The 22,902-nt window shown below is 33.0% G+C and overlaps 1 protein-coding gene across 4 annotated transcripts; it reads right to left on the bottom strand.

Annotated features, from left to right (window-relative positions):
- Positions 1–1,123: 1,123 nt before the first annotated feature.
- LOC134695237 (uncharacterized) lies at positions 1,124–22,777 on the bottom strand. Of its 4 annotated transcripts, XM_063556450.1 has the most exons (8): positions 22,669–22,777; positions 19,340–19,476; positions 11,516–11,680; positions 11,041–11,160; positions 8,945–8,974; positions 7,342–7,474; positions 4,039–4,238; positions 1,124–3,236 (listed from the first exon to the last, which is right to left on the bottom strand). In XM_063556450.1, exons 2-8 carry the CDS (start codon positions 19,460–19,462, stop codon positions 2,967–2,969), a joined length of 1,041 nt encoding a protein of 346 aa, XP_063412520.1. In that variant the 5' UTR covers positions 19,463–19,476; positions 22,669–22,777; the 3' UTR covers positions 1,124–2,966. The 4 variants fall into 4 exon arrangements, with proteins under 4 accessions (XP_063412520.1, XP_063412524.1, XP_063412523.1 ...); XM_063556454.1 differs by lacking the exon at positions 8,945–8,974; XM_063556453.1 differs by lacking the exons at positions 19,340–19,476; positions 22,669–22,777 and adding an exon at positions 16,941–17,153.
- Positions 22,778–22,902: the final 125 nt, after the last annotated feature.

Raw genomic sequence — 22,902 nt, 5'->3', positions numbered from 1 at the left:
GTATTTTTGTGATCTTACTTTCTACTATTTAATACTATAGAGATCGACATAGAGATATAACACGTTGACCAGGGCTGGTTGTCATTCAGGAGTACTTAAATTAAGCAACCGTTTTTATCGGGTTTGTGTTGTGGAGACTTTTTTTATGTCGTCATTTGATCTTTTTTCGTAATTTTGTCAATAAATTGTCAGTTTGTTTCGACTTATAAGTTATAATATCCATTTAGTATCTTTCGCCTCTTTTTCTCAAACAATATTTCACTATCCATCGAAAGGTAAAAATCTGGAACTCAAATTGGGATCACTGCACATGCGTAAAAGTGAAAACTGTTTAAAAATCAGTTAACCAGACCAGAAATTCGTTTTTGTACCTTTAACAAATCCCTTCACTGTTGAATTAACACTAGTCTTAATGGGGTAGTGTTCTATATTTACTGTCCTCCTGTAGCAGTGTAAACTATGGAAAAAACACAACAGCAGTCCTCCTGGTTTGACAGTGTTCTATAAAAAAAAATGTCCTCCAGGAGCAGTACAAACTATGAGAAAGTCATTAAAAGTATCATGCTGATAATTTTGTACGTCATTCGCACGTGTCGTCTACAAAATAATTCATCAGTGACGTGACGCACGAATCTAAAAAATCCCTTTGCTACCATTTTGGAGGGATAAACAGTAGAAGTTTCTTCCCCAGGAATAGATTACCTTCGGCAAAACCTCACAGAATTTTGCGTCCTAAATACTCTTCAATTTCATACTTTTCGTCATTTTCTAAACTTGTTATATTGGAGCGTCACTGATGATTCTTTTGTAAACAAGCGTCTTGCGTATACAATTTTAATCCAGGTATCTATGATGAGTTTATTGATATTCTTTTCGATTATTCTAGTTGACACAAACGAATATCATGGTGGTGAAATAAGTATGGCTAACAGAAATAAAAATCGTTATCGAAAGTCAAGCGGTCATGCACACTTAGACCTCAACAACGGTAACGCACGGGCAAATTTGTCGTCCTGAAAATGCATAAAAAATGTCCACTGGACAAAAAGCAAGGAAAAAATCTATCAAATCAGTATACCGTTGGAATACAAATGAAAATAATATTCAAACAAATCTGAGAGACGTTTTGATAAAAATATAATATAAAAATAATATTTACATTATACATTATACAATAAACAAAGAAATACATATTACAAGGTGTTAAGTGTAAATAAGGTGCGGTAACTACTAATAATTAATCATAAATAACGTACGTACGTATATATCCATACACTGATAGACCAGGCAAAGATCTTCAAAATGTTTGTTACAACATTAAAAAGCAATGTTCTGTATTGCATACGTATATAATATCCTGTATATCATCGATAAAAAATTAACTGTATCTAGAAACATTTGTTCTTGTGCAATATATTACTCAAACATCTTTAAACCTACATTGACAAAATAAAGTGCACAAGTGCAAATTTTGAAAACAAAAATGAAGTGTTGAAAATAATGTTAATAAAGTACCCATGCAGACATTTTTAGCAAATAAAACCGAAATATGTGGACACTTGAGAGTAGTTTTTGCATTTAAGAATTAATCACTGTTTCCTTGGCATTAACAATAATCTATCTAATATGTGTACTGAAATTATATTTTACTTCTGTGCCAACCTAATGTTCTTAGAAATTAAAATAAGATCAGAGAATGTACGTATACTTTTAAAAGTTTAAGTTACAAAAATAAGTTACATAATTAAAATACAAATTGAACACTCATTCACGAGTTGTGTTTTTTCTTGACACAACACAAGTGTCAATACCTAATATGCATACCAAAGCTGGCAGGTTTTGAAAAACTAATCTGTTATGGGAACACAGCTAGCTGTGTGTGCTCCAACGTTTACATAGAGAAGAAGAAGAAGCTTGCAAAACTAAAATCCTGAGATTATAACTTGATTGACTTCACAACACAGCAATTTGTAAAATAAATATTTAAAACTCGAGATTTGATTTGATGAATTCACAACAATAAACATTAAAATTGTATTACCGACATTTTAAAACTTCTGTTTTATACACGTGTTAAGAAAAACTCCAACTAAACCTTTGAAAACATGTTATGACAAACATGAATGACTCTCTTTTGTTCCTATATAATAAACTTTTGAACGAGTCTTACGATAAGTGCTCCTAATTCATTTTAAACGTGTGATTTTCAAAACAAAGGCATTAAATACAATAGATATCAACAAAGCCAAACAACAATGAATGTGCGTGAATATTGATGTGAAAATATAAGCACATGCTATTTTTGGTTTAAGTACATTTTCAATAGTAGAAATTTTCGAAAGTGATCATTCCAACTATTTTTATGAATATATCTCTTAATTCATGATATGATTTTATAATTATAAAAGTTGTCTTTGACCCTTTAATGAATCAAAAATAGTATTTCAGAGATACACTATAAATCTACAAAAAAAATGTGTGTTTCACGTCGTTTGTAGGTTTTTAAAGAACCTTTTTGTAGTTAAATAAAAAATATCATAATAATAAATATTTGTTATATGATACATTTTTTATCAACATATGTCATGCATAATGAAACCCTGAGTATTAATTTATAAAAGCTCACTATGAACAAGTATACTCAGTTTGAAATTAAGTGACCAAAACTACGTGGTAAAAATTCTTTAACCATCACTTTAAAGGAAACATTTTACTGTGAAATCTACGAGAAAACCTTAATTTTGGTATATAGGTAAAATAAATTATATCAAATGAACATATATGTACTAAATATCAAGATGACGTGACTACAACTTCGTAGTTAACTACCTTAAAAATCATCAACATATCTCACTTATTCCAAAAAAGTGTCCTGGCACAGGACAAACAGACAGACTTGAAAACATAGTGCCACTACTTTTTCAAGGCCGCCATTAATTAATATTTTTAAATAAATAATCTCATTTTTAGTTTGAGCCGAGGTTTCCTGCAATTTTTTGTTGGAAGTTAACTGTCAGATGAGTATTTTCTTGTCCCCGTATTGTCCGAAGATAATCGAAACTATTTTTATGCTCTTGTAGGTTAAAATTTAATTCTACGAATGCTCGTTTCAGTCCGTCTGAACGTGCCGACTCCAAGATGGCGGTATAATTAGCCTGGGCAATCGATCCTATCAATGTTGCCTGTGCTGTTGCATTCTGGCTTATTTCTTTGGCCTCATTCTCTATCACTAGAACCTGAAATTGAATATTGTTTTCCTGATTAAAAGAATATGAATTGATATCCAAGTTGAATTACACAGAAAAGATATAATTAGGTGATTGGTTTGGCTCCTCGAATTCCAACATTAAAAGATATTTAACAAAATATATCAAACAATTTACTTTAAAAAATTGTTAAAACGGCCTCATGTTGGTGTTTGTATTAGTTTAGTTTTAGTTTGAACATATTTATTTATAGTGGATTGGGAAACAAGTTATTGCAACTTATATTAATCCCTTTCGACTATGCGGGTGCGAATCCTGCTGATTTTCAAAATAAGCAAGGGTGTCTCTAACGTGCACGAGATATGACTCTCTAATACGGGTCAGTCATTTATCGTCCTCTTCCGACTGACAATCATCGTTTCTCACTCGCAAATGATGCTACGGGGGAACCGAAAATTTAGTCCTTGACATTTTCTAACCAAAACAGGGACGAACCAGGACTTTTTGTGTTATATGATCCATGCGCTAACCACTACACCAATTCTCTCCTAGTGTTTGTATTAAAATGCTAACTTTTGTATGAGAATTTTCGATTCACCCTTCACGTGAGACAAAATATGTTAACCAAGCATAAAATATAAAAAAAAATGTGTATAGCTTCCTCGTCATTGTTAGGAGCTATTTTAGCCCAGGGACAGAGCTATCTATGTTTTATGTCCTTTTAAAATATGCTTGGGGCCATTTAAGTTTCACAAAAAGACGGCCGCGTTCATCCAATCGAATTTTCATTAAATAAGGATTACACAACTTGATATTGAATTATGCCCTTTACCTTTTGACTTGTTTCCTTTCTTACAACAACGGCGTCTTGTTTTAGCTTTTCTTCTTCGTTTTGTTCCTGCAATACTAATGCCTGTATAAACTGCTTCTCGACATCTCTAGGAATCCGTATTCTCCTTAACTGGAAATATTTCACTTCAACGTTCAATCCTTTATCTGAGGCTGTACAAACAACTTTACATGTTGAACATACTGAAATAAATGTGAATGTACATGTACTTACATATAGCTTTGTTTCCTTCAATATTGAAGAGCTCTCGTAAGATCGATAAGTTCAAGTGAAGTCACAAGATTCTTGTATGACAGATTGAGTTTATTCAAATACAATAGCAACATCTATCAAAGAAAAGATTGCTAAGGAAAGAGATATTTATAATAGAAAAAGGTTCAAAAGAAGTACAATGTTATAAAAAAAGTACGTTTCTTAGGAATAAGCAATTTATTAAAGTACAGGGTTCGAAGGAAGTAGCAATTTCTTAAAGAACACGTTTCTGAGAGCGTAGCTTTTTATAAAAGAAAGCGTGTCTAAGGAAGTGGCAATTTTTGGCCACGAGCATCACTGAAGAGACATGTATTGTCGAAATGCGCATCTGGTGCAACAAAATTGGTACCGTTGATTTTATTACTACCACTGGGTCGATGACTCTGCTGGTGGACTATTAGTCCCCGAGGGTATCACCAGCCCAGTAGCCAGTACTTTGGTACTGACATGGGCATGAAAATACGGATTTTTTTGTGTCATTAAAATTTGCTGTTACAAAATATTAGAAATTATTATAAATTAAGAAATATATCTCCCTCATGCAAAGCTCTGATTCCTTTCACGAATTTGGCTATACTTTTTGGACCTTTTGGATTATAGCTCTTCATCTTTTATATATGCTTTGGATTTCTAATATTTTGGCCACGAGCATCACTGAAGAGACATGTATTGTAGAAATGCGCATCTGGTTCAACAAAATTGGTACCGTTGATTTTATTACTACATGTACCACTGGGTCGATGCCTCTGCTGGTGGACTATTAGTCCCCGAGGGTATCACCAGCCCAGTAGCAAGTACTTCGGTACTGGCATGAAAATACGGATTTTTTTTGTGTCATTAAAATTTGCTGTTACAAAATATTAGAAATTATTATAAATTAAGGAATATATCTCCCTCATGCAAAGCTCTGATTCCTTTCACGAATTTGGCTATACTTTTTGGACCTTTTGGATTATAGCTCTTCATCTTTTATATATGCTTTGGATTTCTAATATTTTGGCCACGACGGCGGCATCACTGAAGAGACATGTATTGTCGAAATGCGCATCTGGTGCAACAAAATTGGTACCGTTGATTTTATTACTACCACTGGGTCGATGCCTCTGCTGGTGGACTATTAGTCCCCGAGGGTATCACCAGCCCAGTAGCCAGTACTTCGGTACTGGCATGAAAATACGGATTTTTTTGTGTCATTAAAATTTGCTGTTACAAAATATTAGAAATTATTATAAATTAAGGAATGTATCTCCCTCATGCAAAGCTCTGATTCCTTTCACGAATTTGGCTATACTTTTTGGACCTTTTGGATTATAGCTCTTCATCTTTTATATATGCTTTGGATTTCTAATATTTTGGCCACGAGCATCACTGAAGAGACATGTATTGTCGAAATGCGCATCTGGTGCAACAAAATTGGTACCGTTGATTGTATTACTACCACTGGGTCGATGACTCTGCTGGTGGACTATTAGTCCCCGAGGGTATCACCAGCCCAGTAGCCAGTACTTCGGTACTGGCATGAAAATACGGATTTTTTGTGTCATTAAAATTTGCTGTTACAAAATATTAGAAATCATTATAAATTAAGGAATGCATCTCCCTCATGCAAAGCTCTGATTCCTTTCACGAATTTGGCTATACTTTTTGGACCTTTTGAATTATAGCTCTTCATCTTTTATATATGCTTTGGATTTCTAATATTTTGGCCACGAGCATCACTGAAGAGACATGTATTGTCGAAATGCGCATCTGGTTCAACAAAATTGGTACCGTTGATTTTATTATTGAAGACGCTGTTTCTAAGCAAGCACCAAAGTATTGAAGAAGCTGTTTCTAAGGAAGTAGCAATTTATCAAAGTTAACGTTTCTAAGGAAGAAGTGATTCTTTTTATAAACGTTTCTAAGGAAGAAGTAATTCTTTTTATAAACGTTTCTAAGGAAGAAGTAATTCTTTTTATAAACGTTTCTAAGGAAGAAGTAATTCATTTAATAAACGTTTCTAAGGAAGTAGCAATTTATTGAAGATAACGTTTCTAAGGAAGTAGCAATTTATTGAAGAAAACGTTTCTAAGGAAGTAGCAATTTATTGAAGAAAACGTTTCTAAGGAAGTAGCAATTTATTGAAGAAAAAGTTTCTAAGGAAGTAGAAATTTATTTAAGTAAACGATTCTAAGGAAGTAGTTTTTATTAAACCAAACTTTTTCTAAGGAAGAAGCTATGGGTAAATAGTCAGCAAGATAGGGGTTGTTATCCAGGTAAGGCAACTTGTCTAGGAGAGAGAACTCTAACCAAACTGGGTAGATCGTCACTCACAGCCCAGGAAGGCAACTTATCTACAGGATGGAAACGTCAACGACAAAAACCCTGGTCCTCCAAGTTGGGGGTTAAGTATGAGGCTAATAACCTCATCATATAAGACAAAATCTTATTACAGAAATCGACACAAGAAATCAATAAACAGAAGGTTTATCTAATGGCGACATTGTGCTCCTGCAGGAGCTAAGAGAATAGGTAGGTAGGTATCAATGTCTACACCATAAAGTCTACTTGACACAGAATTGTTAATTATGATGACACCTAACCTAAAGAAACCTATAAGGATAATAAAATGTTGCTCCTCTGTTTAGAAACAACAAGCTTTTCAAAATACTGATATCAGTTGATAGTTTATGTATTATGGAAATTAGAAAGCAGAATGAAATGCAAGGTCCGTGTTTTTGGTTTTGAGATATATCCATTGAAAATTTGGCGGAAAATAATTCTCTCTTGACTTTTCATAAAATTTAACATTGGCACCTTTTTTCTTTCTAAAACTATGATAAAATAAAAGTTTTTATTTGTGATTTTTAACTACATATATGATAAAAATTATTTTAAAAAAAGTTGAAGTGACTGGGTAAAATGTTTAATGGCATGATTACTTGGATAAACTAGCGGATACCAAACTATCTGACAAAAGAGTCTTAATCAGGAGTAGCGAACATCATTAATGGCAAATTTATCTTTTTTTTCCCTCAAATCCCACTAACTTACAAGGATTTGAACGTCCACAGTAACTGTTACAACAAGTGCCACCAAGTCTTTCCCTGACGGATTTCCAAACTGTTTGTTCTATCACGGCTCTGTTGTTAATCAGTTCTCTAGTTGTGTACACCGTTATAGCACCCTAAAAATAAACACAAGTTTTAATAACAAAAAAATCAAATTTATTGAAATACCAGACACAGATCGAAGATAAAAGGTTTTAGGGTCAGAGAACCAGAGTGGCTAGAGAACAAAGAATTATAAATATAAATATATAGACGTTGTTTTGTGGTCTAACTTTTCAAGAATAACATTAAATCTACAGGATTTCGGAGAACCCTGTGTTCCCTCTGATTACTGCTGTTAAATTACAAGTTTTATTTTAACTGCCAAAGGCTGGTTCCATTTATCAATACAAATATAAAGGAAAGAAAAATAACTGATGAATATAGTAGCTGTACAAATAATACTTCCGACTGCATTGGACGTTTTAAAGGGACATAACTCGAAAAACGGTAAAAGTGACGCTACCCAAATTCGTAGTGGTCTGAGTTTTGTAGTAACAACCATGAATGTATAAGTTTCATAAAATGTTGTTGAGTCTAACGGCTTAAGTTAAGAGTACGGAAACAAAATACTCATGTTAATAGCTGTCAAATATAAGAAGTAAGCATATCACATATACAATAGCCAACAGAAAAGAATAATCAGTATGTCATTTAAGATAATAACACACACGCGAAATACTTTATTGTTTACATTCTAGTTTTAACCTTCTTGATTTGCTCGATACAAATGATTGATTGATTTGGTTGTTTGACGGCATGTTCAGCACTATTATATATCCATATCGCGGCGTAAAAAATCTTTAATGACAAAGGAAGCCGGACGGAATGCCCAAAGATAACTACCGACAATCGGCCGGAAAACTGACAATCCCTAAATAATTACAATACAAGTGCATATAATACGTCTGATACTTATGTTAAGGAAGTATAATATGAGTTGCTTTGGATCAAAATTGATCTTATGCAATGAATACCAATTATACATGCATCTATTAACGTGATACGGGTCGAAAAAATCTCAAAAATTGTTTTGGTATAAAAATACTACAAATCAGACTAAAATTATTCTTTAACTTCGTATTTGAATATTCAAAATTAATCAAAGTCTTATATATGTATACGAGCGCGTGCACTTGAATGGGGTCCATTTCTATCCGACTCAGTTTGCAATCTTAATTATATGGCTAAAGTTAAAAAAAAAAAAAAAAAAAAAAAAAAAAAAGACTTTATTCGTTTGTGTTTTTCTCTTATATAATATAGATCTCCCTAAAAAAAAATCACCATAAATTCAACATGCATATATATGTATTTTTTAAAAGCCTTCGAAGAACTTTCGAAGTTGACGATAGTATGATATTTGTGCTTTTCTATAAATAGAGCTCGAGAGAGGGAACTGGCTGTGAACTACGTATTTATGTTTTTTTCCATTTATAACAAAGTCCGAGAAAAGGATCTTGCTGTGAACTACGTATTTGTGATTTTCCATTCATACATGTAAAACAGTTTGAGAGAGAGACTGGCTGTGATCTACGGGTGCTACTCACCGATGCATTAACGGGATTACTGAAAACGGACTAACAGTCCAAATGGATGATAAGGTACTTAACATAGTAAATCAAGATTTCAACACTGATTTATGTGTAAAACATCGCAGATTAACTTTTGAAACACCAGATTGTACTAGAATTGTTGATTTTATACATTTTCTTATTCTTTCTTCACATTGCAGAGATTGGCAATTCCATTAAATTGACTATAATATCATTATCTCTTAACATGTAATCATAAGTTCCAGTTGTAATATAAACTATTTTTTATACTGAAGTATTACTTTCACTTTAAACTTCTCCATATTTCCGATGGTCCACACGAGATTTCGCCTAGTTGGTAATCTCCGGCCATATGTTTGTGACGTCTAATACTTATAATGTTTATCATGTTCATAAACACATTTAAGCCCTAGGAAGGAATCTGATAAATAGGATGAGTTTAATTGTTATCAGGTAGACTAGTGTACTCTTTTATAAGATGGCCTTTTCATGTGTGTGTGAGAGCTCGGACACCGGTAGACTTTCAGAAAATTAACATCTTTGCCTTGTAAGCAAATTTTCCACGGAACAAATTGACATGCTTAGTAACATGTGAAAACGAATATTAAATATGTAAAAGAAATCCATTCTCGAACCCGATAACCAGAATAGCAGTCCAGAAATTAACCATAAAATCCCTTGAACCCCAAAACCAGAATAGCAGTCCACGAATTGACCATGAAATCACGTGAACCCCATAACCAGAATTGCAGTCCACAAATTGATAATGAAATCACGTGAACCCCTAAACAAGATAGCAGTTCATATATTGACAATGAAATCACGTGAACCCCTAAACCAGATAGCAGTTCACAAATTGACGATGAAATCAACTGAATCTCATAACCAGAATAGCAGTTCACATATTGACAATGAAATCACGTGAACCAATTGAACCCATAAACCAGTCCATGTACTTAGTTTTATCTATTTTATGTTACAGATTGAAACATAATAGTGCTGCTTTTGTGATTGTTTGCTTAGCTTTTTATAATTTGTGAATGCTGAGCTTTAGTTTTTATGTTGCTTTTAGTTTAGTGCTTATGTTGATACATGTGTATAAATTAGTGCAGCCTAAATGTTTTAATATTTGTATTGTGTATGATTATTATGTAAATGTGTGTATTTGTTGGTTATAAAAGCTCAGAGAGCTTATCGTCGCTGTTATGCAAAAACCTCGTATCTCAATTTTTTGCGGAAATCTTTTTATCGATTATTAAGAATTAAATATGTATGTTCCACTGAATGCGAAAATATCTGATCTTCTAACCAATCATTAACCCGAAATTGACAAGTGACGAAAAAAGTGTAGTCGGATTGGTGAGACATTTTGTTGTGCGAAAATATCATATCTCAAAAGAAAAAAAAGATGGCACTAGCAGCTGAGATTATAACAGGTACAGTTTTGTCAATTTTTTGTCTAATATAATATGTAAAGCTTAGAAATAATGAAAAGCTTTGAAAATACAATATAGGTGCAGAAATTTTTGCTCGCCTTGGTAATTGATTGGTTAGAAGATCAGATATTTTTGCATACATTGAAACATAAATATTTAATTCTAAATAATCGATAAAAAAAAATCAGTTTTTATTGCCTGGTGTAAAATTATGAAAACCTTAGATACGAGGTTTTTGCATAACAGCGACGTTATGTTTATTTGTTATGTAACGTGCCGACTATAAATAAAGCTTTGAATTGAATTGAAACCATATAGCAGTTCACAAATTGACAATGAAATCACGTGAACCCCAGCACCAGAATAGCAGTTCACAAATTAATAATGTAATCACGTGAACCCCATAACCAGAATAGCAGGCTACAAATGGGCCATGAAATCATATGCACGTTTTGTTAAAAGGAATATGCTATATATAAAAGAAGATGTGGTAAGATTACATATGGAACAACTCTCCACAAGAGACCAAACTGACACAGAAATTAATAAATATAGGTCATCGTACGGCCTACAAAAATGAGCAAATCCCATACCGCATAGTCAGCTATAAAACGATACATATTTAAAAGAAATTCTATATCTCTTAGTACATACCTTCAAGGCATCCAAAGCACTAGATTTCATGATTTCTTTATATTCCAAATCATACGTATCGTGTAGAGATATTAGTTCATCTTTCCTGATGACATATTGAAAATTAACTGAAACTTCAACCTGAAATATATTAAAACGTTAATGACATGTAAAATGATTTCTGAGTATACTAGTATACAATTATTAAAAGAGGATTCTGAAACGTTACATTCACACATTTACAATATCTGCATAGTACTCCATTTCACCTTTTCATTAAGGTGGTACCTAACACTACAGGGAGATAACTCTGTAAAATCATCTAAACGTTTTAAAATTACGTTGCGTTGTTAAGGGAATATTAAGCTTCTCAATGATCAAAATTAATGTTGGCCAAACTGCTATATAACCAGTGTAATTTTTCTGATAAAACGGTTGGTTCATTTTTTGTTTGTTCCGACGGTAGTAACGTTACGTACGTAATATTTTTACTTACTTCCAGTTTATCAGAAGTGAATATTTTTGCATCCTCCAATTCAACATAGTGCAGATCTGAAGGAAACACTTTAAATTCAAAATCTGGACCGACAAAATACCTGCCACTGTCGTATATTTCTGTTTTATCAACACTTCCTGTTGATTTTTGTCGTTTTAATCCATACTGTAAAAAATGAAACTTGCATTAAAAGAATAAAAATAATATAAAAGTTATGATACGGGCAGTACAGAGGGGTGGACATGGGTAGGAAACATGAGAATGAGTGGGCGGGAATTATAGAGGGAAGAAAGTGTACATGTGTAAGCTAGGCGGTTCAAGTCATATCACCAAAATTCAAACTTGATCTGCATGTTATAGTAATTAGTACTGTGCATAAGTTTCATAACATTTGGTTAAAGCAAACTAAGGGGCATAACTCTAGAACAGTTAAAATGACGCCGACAAAATTCAAATTGATCTGTGTGTTGTGGATATACCCATTGTGAATGAGTTTCTTTTCATTTGGTTGAGGTAAACTAAAGTTAAGAGTTCGGAAACAAACTTTGTGACGTATACGTACAGACGGACAAGCGTAAAACTTAATGACCCCTCCGTTTCGGCTGGAGAATAAAATTGTGTTTACTTGTATTTATTTTCTTTATATGCTTCGTTATATATAAAAAAAAAAAAAAAAGAAGATATGGTATGATTGCCAATGAGATAACTATCCACAAAAGACCCAAATGACACAAACATTAACAATTATAGGTCACCGTACGGCCTTCAACAATGGACAAAGCCCATACCGCATATAGTCAGCTATAAAAGGCCCCGATAAGACAATGTAAAACAATTCAAGCGAGAAAACTAACGGCCTTATTTATCAAAAAAATGAACGAAAAACAAATATGTAACACATAAACAAACGACAACCACTGAATTACAGGCTCCTGACTTGGGACAGGCACAAACATAAATAATGTGGCCCAGGGGCGGATTTAGGCTGGGGCGTGGCGGGCGTGGCGGGCGTGCGCCCCCCTCCCTCCTTAAATTTGCAAAGCATGGGTTGTCTTAAACTTTTTTAAGTATCACACGAGACCATTCCATCTTTTTAACATTCAAAGTATATAAAACAGTCAGTTTAACAGGATAAGCGTGATTACAAATCAACTTACCTACTATTTATTTAAGTTCTATAAATATTGTATACTTCAATGAGAGGTGTCAAACGTGGAGTTGCGTTTTATGATAAATATAATGTTTGGCTTTATAACTATTTTGATCTGAGCGTCACTGATGAGTCTTTTGTAAACACATTGACGATGTGCAAAACAAGAGTTTTTTTTGTGGTGTTCCTGTATTTCTTTATGTTACAACTACCCACACCTTGTCTTTCAAGGTTTAGTGACTTTAGTTAAGATACTACCCGATATTGATATATAGACAGTTTTACAACAACTGCTGGTGTCTTGTTGTAGATTGGTTTGCATAGGAACACAGAATCAAAATAAAATGTTCACATGATCTTCAGCTTCTGTTTTTAGGGCTGCAGCTTTATAACTGTAGCTTAATAAACTCATATATGCAATATGAATTCCTTGGATTCCTTGGTGGGTTTTAGGAGATGGTAATAGATTTTTCCAATTTGTAGGAGGCCTTGCTATCACTACTCGGAGGTTCTTCGTGGACCAGGGATATATTGTTTTACATCTGTCCGTCCATCCGCCAGTAAGTCACTTGATATTTGGTACGGAGGAACCAATAGGATCTATACAAATCTAATAAAATCGTTAATTCATTACTGTTTCCCCCCTGAAGATATTCGATTGATTTTAAAATATAATGCAACACAAGTTTTCCTAGCAACCGTTGCCATAACTTCGCTATATTTTTTATATGGAGGGTCAGCTTGTGTATTCCGGACTGAGTTCTGTCTCTATCCTTATTGTCTTCAGTCCCGTTTGCTGAGAAATATCTGGGGGTAGTCTCAATGAATGGAACCTAAAAGATTTCTTGTTAAATATGGCGATTGTAAGTTGATGTTAGTGGAGCATTTATGCGGTTTCAGCTTGAAACTTTAATTTCTCCCTATAGTTTTACCACACAATAATTCGAGATATCTACATTGCACCCTATTTACAAAAATATTTCAATAATTTTACCTCCAAAATTATAAAAACTTTGCGCCCCCCCCCTAACTTCAAATCCTGGATCCGACCCTGGTGGCGGGGTTTTATAAAAACATGTTAGCGGGGATCCCAACCCTCCCCTAACCTGGGACACTTTTGTCCACTTTTTTATACTGTTCGATTCGTTGTGACAATATTGTTTTTTTTTCTCAAATGGAGTAGTTAAACATGTTTTTATATGTAAATGACAATCTACATTTATGTACACCTTACATGTAAAAACAGTTTAATTTACAAGTACCACTTTCGCAAAAACATGTTTTCTCCTTGGTACAGTCATCACATTTGAAATACATTTGTAGGTATTTATTTGAGTTCATTGATTTTGGTTATTTTTGAAGAGTTATACGGAAATCTTTAATTACATTACAAAACTGTAAACATGTTCATTCAACGACTGCAGAGGCGGGTTTAGAGAGAGTAACACCCCCCTTTTTGAGACAAAAAATGGTTAATTATATATGGAATTGCTGATTGCATATTGGCAGTCAGTATCCCCACTCCCCTTTTATGAAAATTACTGGATCCGCCACTGACTCGAAGCATGGGACGTAATGTTAGTATAGTTTACTATTCCCATGTGTATCTGACAAAAATCTTTTAATAAAATAATATAATGTTAAAGGGAGTGAACACATCCATTTTAATAAAGAAACATTATTACGTCTATTAGACAAACTATAGCCCGTATAGGACTGAAAAGGGAACATATTATTTCATAAATTTATTCAATACTGTAATCGGTCTACGGCTACTTTGCTACTCTCTCAAATACCGGACAGTTACCGGTCGATTTCTAGTGGTAGCCATTGTTATTTTGTGAAACAGGTCATTTCTTACATTTTGTTATGACATTTACGTCAATAATAATAGATTGTTTAGCGATGCGTGGAATGCGGACAATATACAAACAATTTTAAGATTAAAGATATGGCTGTATTTACTCACCTCCCAATAATTCAAATAACTAAATGAAGTTATGATTAAAATAGCTGTTAATCCAAGGGCAGCTAAGACTGCTATCACAATAACTTTAATTGTTCCACCCTCAGCCATCGTTTTAAAATAATTGGCTATTGATTAGCGTCATAAGACAGGTATATAAAATTCCAAGTTAATATTTTGAAATACACAATTTACGACACATCCGTATCCGGGTAATTAATACAAGTGTGGTGTTAAACATAAATATAAACACACACGTTTCCACCCTATACAATATTAATTAATCTTTAAGGTAATCCGATCAAACTACAAACATGGAATTATGTTACAAAATGAAAACAATGACTAAAGGGAGGTAACTCAAACGTATTTCCTTGTTAAATTTATTTACGCTGAGAAACTGTCAATTGAAACTGAAACTAATTGAAAGTTTTGGTGTCCAGGATGTAACATGATACACTAAGGGCCTACCTATCAAGATAACAGTAGACAAACAAATATTTTTTTGGTTAAAATCAACGTTTTTCAATTAAAAAAAAAATGAATGAGGAACTTTTTATATATGTTATTTTAAATAGAGTTACATTTTATGAAATTGAAATGTCATTTTTGAAAGATCACACCTCTGATTGTGTTGCGAAACTTAAAAAAAATGCATGACGACAAACTAGTTTTTTCGTGCAAAGACATAAAACAAATAACATAAAGTTCCAGAAACAGTTAACCGTGGTAAACTTGTCAAAGAACTCCAGTTCTTGGAAAAGACATAAACTTCATGTAATCGGAATATGATTCGTGTGAATAGCATGTAGTTATCATAGTACACGCATACATTGTATCTGCTACTGCTAGCGCGTGTTTTATTTTCAGAGGACAGGGGCGGATCTAGATTAATATTTGAAAGGGGCTTGATTACAGAAAACGTAATCTATATTAATTGCTACAGAAAAAAGTGCAGTTGAAATTTTGTTTGTTCAATTTTGTGCAAATCATATAAACTTGAAAAATAAGAGATGTTTGTTTGGCGATTAATATATACTGGTTAAAAATAGTATTGCCTTAATTTGAAATTGTTCTTTTGCTACTGTGTTACATGTACATAATTTAGTTTAATGTAGCGTTTATTCTACATGTACTAAACTTCTTCAGTCTACAGTCTAATCTATGCGGTCTTTAGGTGTTATAGGGTCGAAAAAAATATTCCCTTGAATTTGACAGCTGTTGGAAATTAATCCCAATTTTTATTGCTTCAAAACAAAAATCTGAGTCATAAATATATATCTTCGGTGTTTTATATCACAATTATTTTTTTATTTGGTGTTTCTTTAGAATATTTTAGAAACGTAAGATTACATGGTTACTAAGAAAAAAAGGGTGAAAATTTGATTGGTTAATATCCAATGATGTTTATTTTCTTAAATGCAATGAAATGTTATTAGATATTTTGTCTGTAGTACTGGATAGGATAAACTTTAATCATCCCAAGTATTTTTTTATTGAAAGCTAGGATAAATTCTGCACATTTTTTTATTTTTTTTAATATTAAACAAGGACTTCTTGGAGAAATCAACGGTAGTATTACATACACCTTTATAAGATTGCAAGTATATCAAAGTTTTTTTAACATCAATTTTGAATTGTTGATGTGTTTAATTTTGGCATTTTGTACTTTAAAAAATCAAACGTGGTACTATTAAGGGAACGACACTCTGTAAAATAATGCTCTTTTGTGACTGATGCATGCATATGGGACGGGGAACTGTTATTGCTTTCCGGAGCACCTGAGATCGCCTACGAACGATTTTTTTTTTGGCGTGTGTTGCTAAATCTCAAGATGTGTAGACTTCTTCGCTGTTTTATCGTTTTTTTCTTCTTAGCTTTTTTAAATAGCGTTATCAGACATTCTTCGACTTTTGAATGTCCCTTTGGTATCTGCCGCCTATTCTTGTTTACCTTTTTCACATATATCCAGATTTTATTTTCTTCTTTTTTGTGTTTAATATAAACATCTGTTTGGTTGTTTACATTTTCTGTTTGGAGAGGGTTGGGTCATTTGATTGCTTGTTGTCGTTTCGACATGTGGCTTAGGTATCTGACAAACTTAAGACCTTCTTATCTTAACATATGTAGATCTAGATTTGTTTTAAATCTGACTAAGGTTAATTTGTCCCTTGTTAGAAGTGACCGACTTCAGAAAACCGTGTTGACAAAAATTAATGGCAAAAAAGGAACGAATTTTTATAATAGGAAGAAAGACGTGCGATGTTTGAAAAATCTGATTGACTGATTGAAATTGATCTGAAACTTACCTCAAAATAATCAACGTATGCAAAAGACGCAATTACAAGAATAACAGCCACGAATACGAAACAGACAACGCCCGACAGAAAAAACTTGAAGCCTTTCTCCATGATAATCGATTATAAAGTCACATGTTCAGGTATTGCGCCTTAATTGTGTGAAAGACAACAATCAAATACAGAAAATCTGAAGTATCAAACTTAATTTAACATTAAGTTTGAACAGTTCAAATGTCGACAATAGCTGACATTTTGAAATTATCTTTTGTATATCGGCACTCGCCGGTTTTGCATTTCACACTTTCGGATCAAATTATCTTTATGATACACATGTATTTACACACTTAATTTTATTATATCTAGCCATATGATAACAAGATACTAGTACTCAATTATCTAAAATAATCAATGTATAGAATATACTTGAGATCTCAGATCGGTTATCACGACTAATCAATAAGAAAGATAAAGGTTGTGGAAACATGGTTATTGAATTAATACATATTTGGTTTTAAAGATAAATGTTTATCTCTACAGCCACTGCGGTATCTGTTTGTTGGTCGGAGTGTTTTTCGTAGGAACGGGTGGCCATGGGAAAAGTCCAATTACGTCCAATTTGAAAACAACCTTGGTGTAGGAGGGGCCCCTTTCCCACTTCCCCCCTTTCTCAAGACAACATAAAAGTAGACACTTTCAAAAGTTTTTTTAGTTTTCATTTGGAGGGGGGTATTATATTGCAGATTGAGGATCGTTGGTTGCTTAACGTCCAGTGGCAAATAGTTCTTGTATGTTCCGGTCGATTTGATTATTTGTAACATAATATAATAGATACATAAAAACAAGGCAACGCAATGCATTTGAGGACTGCCTACGCCAATAAAAACTGACCGCCATGAAATAGCCTAAATGCAGTGCTTTAAAGTAGTGTTAAAACACCATAAATCAAAATCAAATTATAATCAAAGGAAATGGAGAAAGAATTTAAGATTCTAGCTGGTTTTATAAATAAAGAAAGACGAATAAACATGTTTTGTTTCAAAGGAACTACATAAATGACGGCCAAAGCAAGAGCTATCAGCTAAAAACAGAGTTTTAACGAAGACTACTAGTATACAGGAACTGTGCAAAAGCAGTAGCTCTTCGCAATTTCAGGGTCTTTTTTACATAAAATCTTGCAACTAAAATTGATCGTAATAATACTGAAATGTTCATGCTACGAGTATTTTTTTCTCGTAAGTTTTATTTAATGTGTTTGAATGAGCTTATAGTTTGTTTTGACTCGCTTTTTCCATATAAGACTCGTCAGAAGTTCTTAAATAAAAATAAAAAACATTTCAATTTTGAAAGACCAAACTAACGTGCATGTTTATTCTGTTGTTTCAATTTAAATTTTATTATCTTTTTATGGGGAGGGTTATAAATAATGATGCTATTTGTTATATCTTCCCTTTTTTTTTTATTGCATAGAGGTGTATAAATTATAAATTTCCCCATTGTACCATTCCTTTAAAACATTTCCTTATTTGATAATTTCATTTTAGTTTTAAATCAAAATGTTTCGTGTCGCTAACAAAATATTGCAATTTCCTTACAGTAACGATTTATTATGGCAGTGCAGAATTTTCAAATAAGGATGTAAATTTGCTTATATTGTTTTTGACTTTTTGACTTTTCGTCAGGTATTTTGAATACTCTGTGTTTTTTTATAGTATAGAACACTATAAAAAAAACATTCACACAATCATACCCCTGCTTTTCGTTTCATAATTTTATTCAATATACATGAAGTTTAAAAAGCCATTTTTGAAAATCTTTAAAGTCTTTCTATAGTGTTTTTATAGTTTTTGAAAGAAAAACGGTATAAAGAGCTAAAAGTGGGGTTTCAAAAATCGAAAAATTATACTCTCCTGCTAAATTTTCATATATTTTTTTTTAAACTAGTATATATCTCTTCAACAACGACACGGATTCCATTTTTTCCACTTTTTAAGTTCCATTATTTCTATACTATGTCATTTAAAAAAAAAAGAGAGAAATTTTGAAAAAGAGCATGCAGCGAACATCCATATTTAATGGCATGCTATAATTTTTCAGAATAGTAAATTTAATATAAACGACAGGTTTGGTCATCTAATATTTTATGCTGCACATCAGGTATTCCGATACGAAATACGGGGAGCAATCCGATTTAGAGGAGCAATTACACTTTGCTTAAGTGCAGTCTGTTAGTACAGTTTGGATCCGAACCACGTGGAGAATTAGGTTTCGAGGAAACCGGAACCACATTTTACTTACCCACCGTGTTGTGGTCGCTTGTAATAACTCCTCGGGGTTCGGATTCCTTCGCGGATTTGGGATCGCAATACACATTGTACGTTGGTTACATGTTAAAAAAAAGTATGTCTTACTTCGTAGAAATCGAGGTAACTGAATGACACTGGTACCAGTATAAGTATCAGAAGTGCTGCTCCAGCGACAACTCCTATAATGATTTTAAATATCTTGGAATCCAACAGGTCATCCAACGCCATGGTATGTCAGAAATCTGAAAACAAAAAGATTTTTTAACAAAACGGTATATATACGTTCTTGATAGACATGTGGAATAGCGTCGGCAAAATAGCCAGTTCCTTGTGATATTGTAACTAACAGTCGCAACGCCAGTTGTTTGAATTTCTAACTTGGTAACGATTAAAGAAAGGCGATAGGTACCAAAATGTTATCCAAACCTTATAAGTTGAATTCAAACTATTTTTCTCACTATTGTTTCCAATGTTCCTGGTGCGGGTTTTTCCCGCTGCATTGATGATCCTTTGGTGGGCTTCGGCTGTTATCTGTTCTTTGATCGGGTTGTCTCCTTGACACATTCTCCATTTTTATTCTCAATTTTGATTTCATCTTTTTTTTCTAGCCTACAATAGACCGGTCTACAATAGAGTGCATTATTTTTTTCAAGGTTGTGCTTCCTTCCGATATTCCCTCCGTACGTCTGTTCGTCCAACCAATTAAAAAAAATATTAAAGGAGTTTACCATGACGTTGTGGTCACGTAAACTCGAAGTTTAGTAACAAAATTATATGCAAAATTGCGGGTTATTTACACCCAACCATATTACTAGATTGTTTTAGACGTATTTTGCACAACATTTTTGGTTTCGGTTTTTCATCTGCTCCAACTTCGTAAATCAATATGGCATTCCAACTGGTTTGCTTCGAGCGTCACTGACGAGTCTCAGGTAAAACACTAGCATGTCTGACTTACAAAATTTTTAAGAAGAGTGCCTGGACCGGCGTTTTGCATTTGCGCCGATCTGCATTTCATTTGCGCCGATTTTTTCTTTCATTTGCGCCGATTTTTATACAGGTAAATAACAGGTAAATACAGGTGAAATGATAAAAGAAGATGTGGTATGAGTGCCAATGGGACAACTCTCCATCCCAGTAATGTTATTTTCATTTATCATTAAAGACCTCCTCTGTTAGACAGGTGTACATGTTATGAATTGTCAATCATAACATGTATATAACTGTTGTCTCCTGCTTAAAATCAAGAAAGAAGTAAAAACCTAAGATAAAAGCACTTTGTTTATACTTAAATGACGAATTAAAAATATATGTACAGCATTCAAATCCATAAAAACGGAATACATTCAAATCATAAATCTGTTCTTGCCGAGTATGTATAGGCAACACATCTAATATATTCCTTTCTTATGATTTCGTCTTTTCTATATTTTGGCGTTATTGTCAATAACGAAGGTCATCTTTTCTTTGTCTGGCATACGTTCTTGTGGGGGCTCGCATTTTCTCACAAGTAAGCTATTAAACCAAGAGTTCCAAATGGTGAAGTTAAATCATCCTTTCGTTAATTTTATGGACGCCATCACATATTGGTTGACTGTTATGGAATGTGTACTTGTATGTTGTTTAAGAATGTATGACATTTGTCATCATAAGGAGCGGAGCGTCAGACAATGTCAAACGTGAAGCAGTCATCGATTTCATTTAGGGTAACCCGAAACATTGGGATAGCCATTTGCCAATTGCAATGTCACTTGATTTGTCTGTATACTCTGTGCTCAGCTAATGTAAAAGTATGAACTTACCTGTAACTTACCTGTATATCCAATTAGGAAAAAATATAAAATCGGCGCAAATGAAAAAATGAAATCGGCGCAAATGAAAGAATGAAAAATTTCAAAATCGGCGCAAATGTCATACGCCCGCCTGGACGTATTCGGTGATGATTTTTTTAAAACCTTAGTTCACAGTTCAGTTAAAATGTGATAACGGTGGTGTTTATTTAAAAGATTTGTGATCTTCAAATATATATTCAAACATGTAAACATGAGAGGCGTAAAATTCAGTTCGTTAAAGGGAACACGTATAATTAGTTTAAAAATGAATAGATGGCATGATTTAAATAATGCGCTACATGTAGATATTCTCGCAGTGTTGAAGACCAGTTGATGCCTTTGTCATGTTTTTGCTCTTTGGTCGTGTTGTTGATTCTTTGACACAATCCATATCTCCATGTTTATTCTATTTGATAAACATTGATTGAAAAAAATATTACACTTCTAATCATTCAGGTGTTAACGAAAGTTCAAAAATCAATTACTGTATGTTCATACATTCGATTTGATAAATTGCATTAATCTATGTAGCCCGTTCTCATATTCTGACAAACTGCAAATGGATTATTTGCTTTTTCTTCGAATTCTATACACAGTTTTTCATAAAAACATATTTAAATGAATAAGAAGGTGTAGTATGAGCGCTGATGAGACAACTCTCCATCAAAGTTTTATAGCTGACTATGCGGTATGGGCTTTGCTCATTGTTGAAGGCCGTACGGTGACCTATAGTTGTTAATGTCTGTGTCGTTTTGGTCTTTTGTGGATAGTTGTCTCATTGGCAATTATACCACATCTTCTTTTTTATACAATGTATAAAAGGTAAACAATTACTAAAGATCAACAATGAATAAAAAAACAATACCATATAGTCGACTGTAAAATGCCAGACTTTTGTGAAACAATTCAAATGAAAAAACAAGCTAACAGCCTAATCCATAACAAAACAATATATATATACATGTATGTAAAACAAATATGACAGACATGAACCAGCGGCGACCACTGAACTACAATTATAGGCTCCTGACTTGGGATAGGTACATATACACATGTATGTAAAAAAAAAACACATCCCTTAATAACTTTCAAGAGACTATGCCAACTTTCTATGATTATTAAGTAACCGTTTTCTTATATTTTACTGCTTACATGTACGTCTATGACTATCTTGCACTTTCTCTCTCCACTTTTCGAAATTAGTACTAGTTATAATAGATAAATGTTTTTAGTTTTAGTATACTTCAATTCAAGGGTGTGGTGTATTTCTGATAAACAATCTCGTTTATTTCAAAATTTCACATTCAAATTGTACATATTGTACAAATCGAATCTTTTCCTTTCACTTCAAACAAAAACGATAAAATAAAAACTTCAATGCTAAAATTAATAGAATTGACATACTGATTTTATAAACAAGGACGATACATGTACTTGACATTCTATCGATCACCCATTATTAAAATTCTATAAAAGTTCTATAATATATTTAGCCTATTCAAAACTTCTCACCCTAATTAAAAAATGAACATAACTGTTTATACACACTCCTGTTACTAATTAAAAAAACATAGAAAATAAGAAAAATTATAAACGCCTTACTTGCTCCGACAGAATGAATAAATGTCCGCTGAGATTTCTAAACTAATACAATTTCAAAATACCGTACGAAATATCGTAAATCTTGGTAGTTGCTATCACTTATTGAACTTTAAATTTGACCTGGAAATGATTTAAATGTCACACTAAGATGATCATGAATAGCAGAATATTTACTATAAATAAACATACTTTACTCGATATTTGTATTTGTGTATAGTATACGACAAAATAATT

The sequence above is a fragment of the Mytilus trossulus genome, chromosome 13, assembly GCF_036588685.1.
Source record: "Mytilus trossulus isolate FHL-02 chromosome 13, PNRI_Mtr1.1.1.hap1, whole genome shotgun sequence".
Lineage (NCBI taxonomy): Eukaryota > Metazoa > Mollusca > Bivalvia > Mytilida > Mytilidae > Mytilus > Mytilus trossulus.
The sequence above is the reverse complement of the archived record's forward strand: the minus strand, read 5'-3'. Positions and strand labels throughout refer to the sequence as shown.

Bases quoted from the DNA above. Each gene is read 5' to 3' on its own strand.
- LOC134695237 (XM_063556450.1), bottom strand. From the start codon at position 19,462: ATGGCGTTGGATGACCTGTTGGATTCCAAGATATTTAAAATCATTATA. The intron at 7,475-8,944 runs GTGAGTAGCACC...GTTTATTTTTAG, and splicing joins GTAATCCCGTTAATGCATCG to GGTGCTATAACGGTGTACAC. The intron at 4,239-7,341 runs GTAAGTTAGTGG...CATTTATTTCAG, and splicing joins CTGTGGACGTTCAAATCCTT to TATGTTCAACATGTAAAGTT.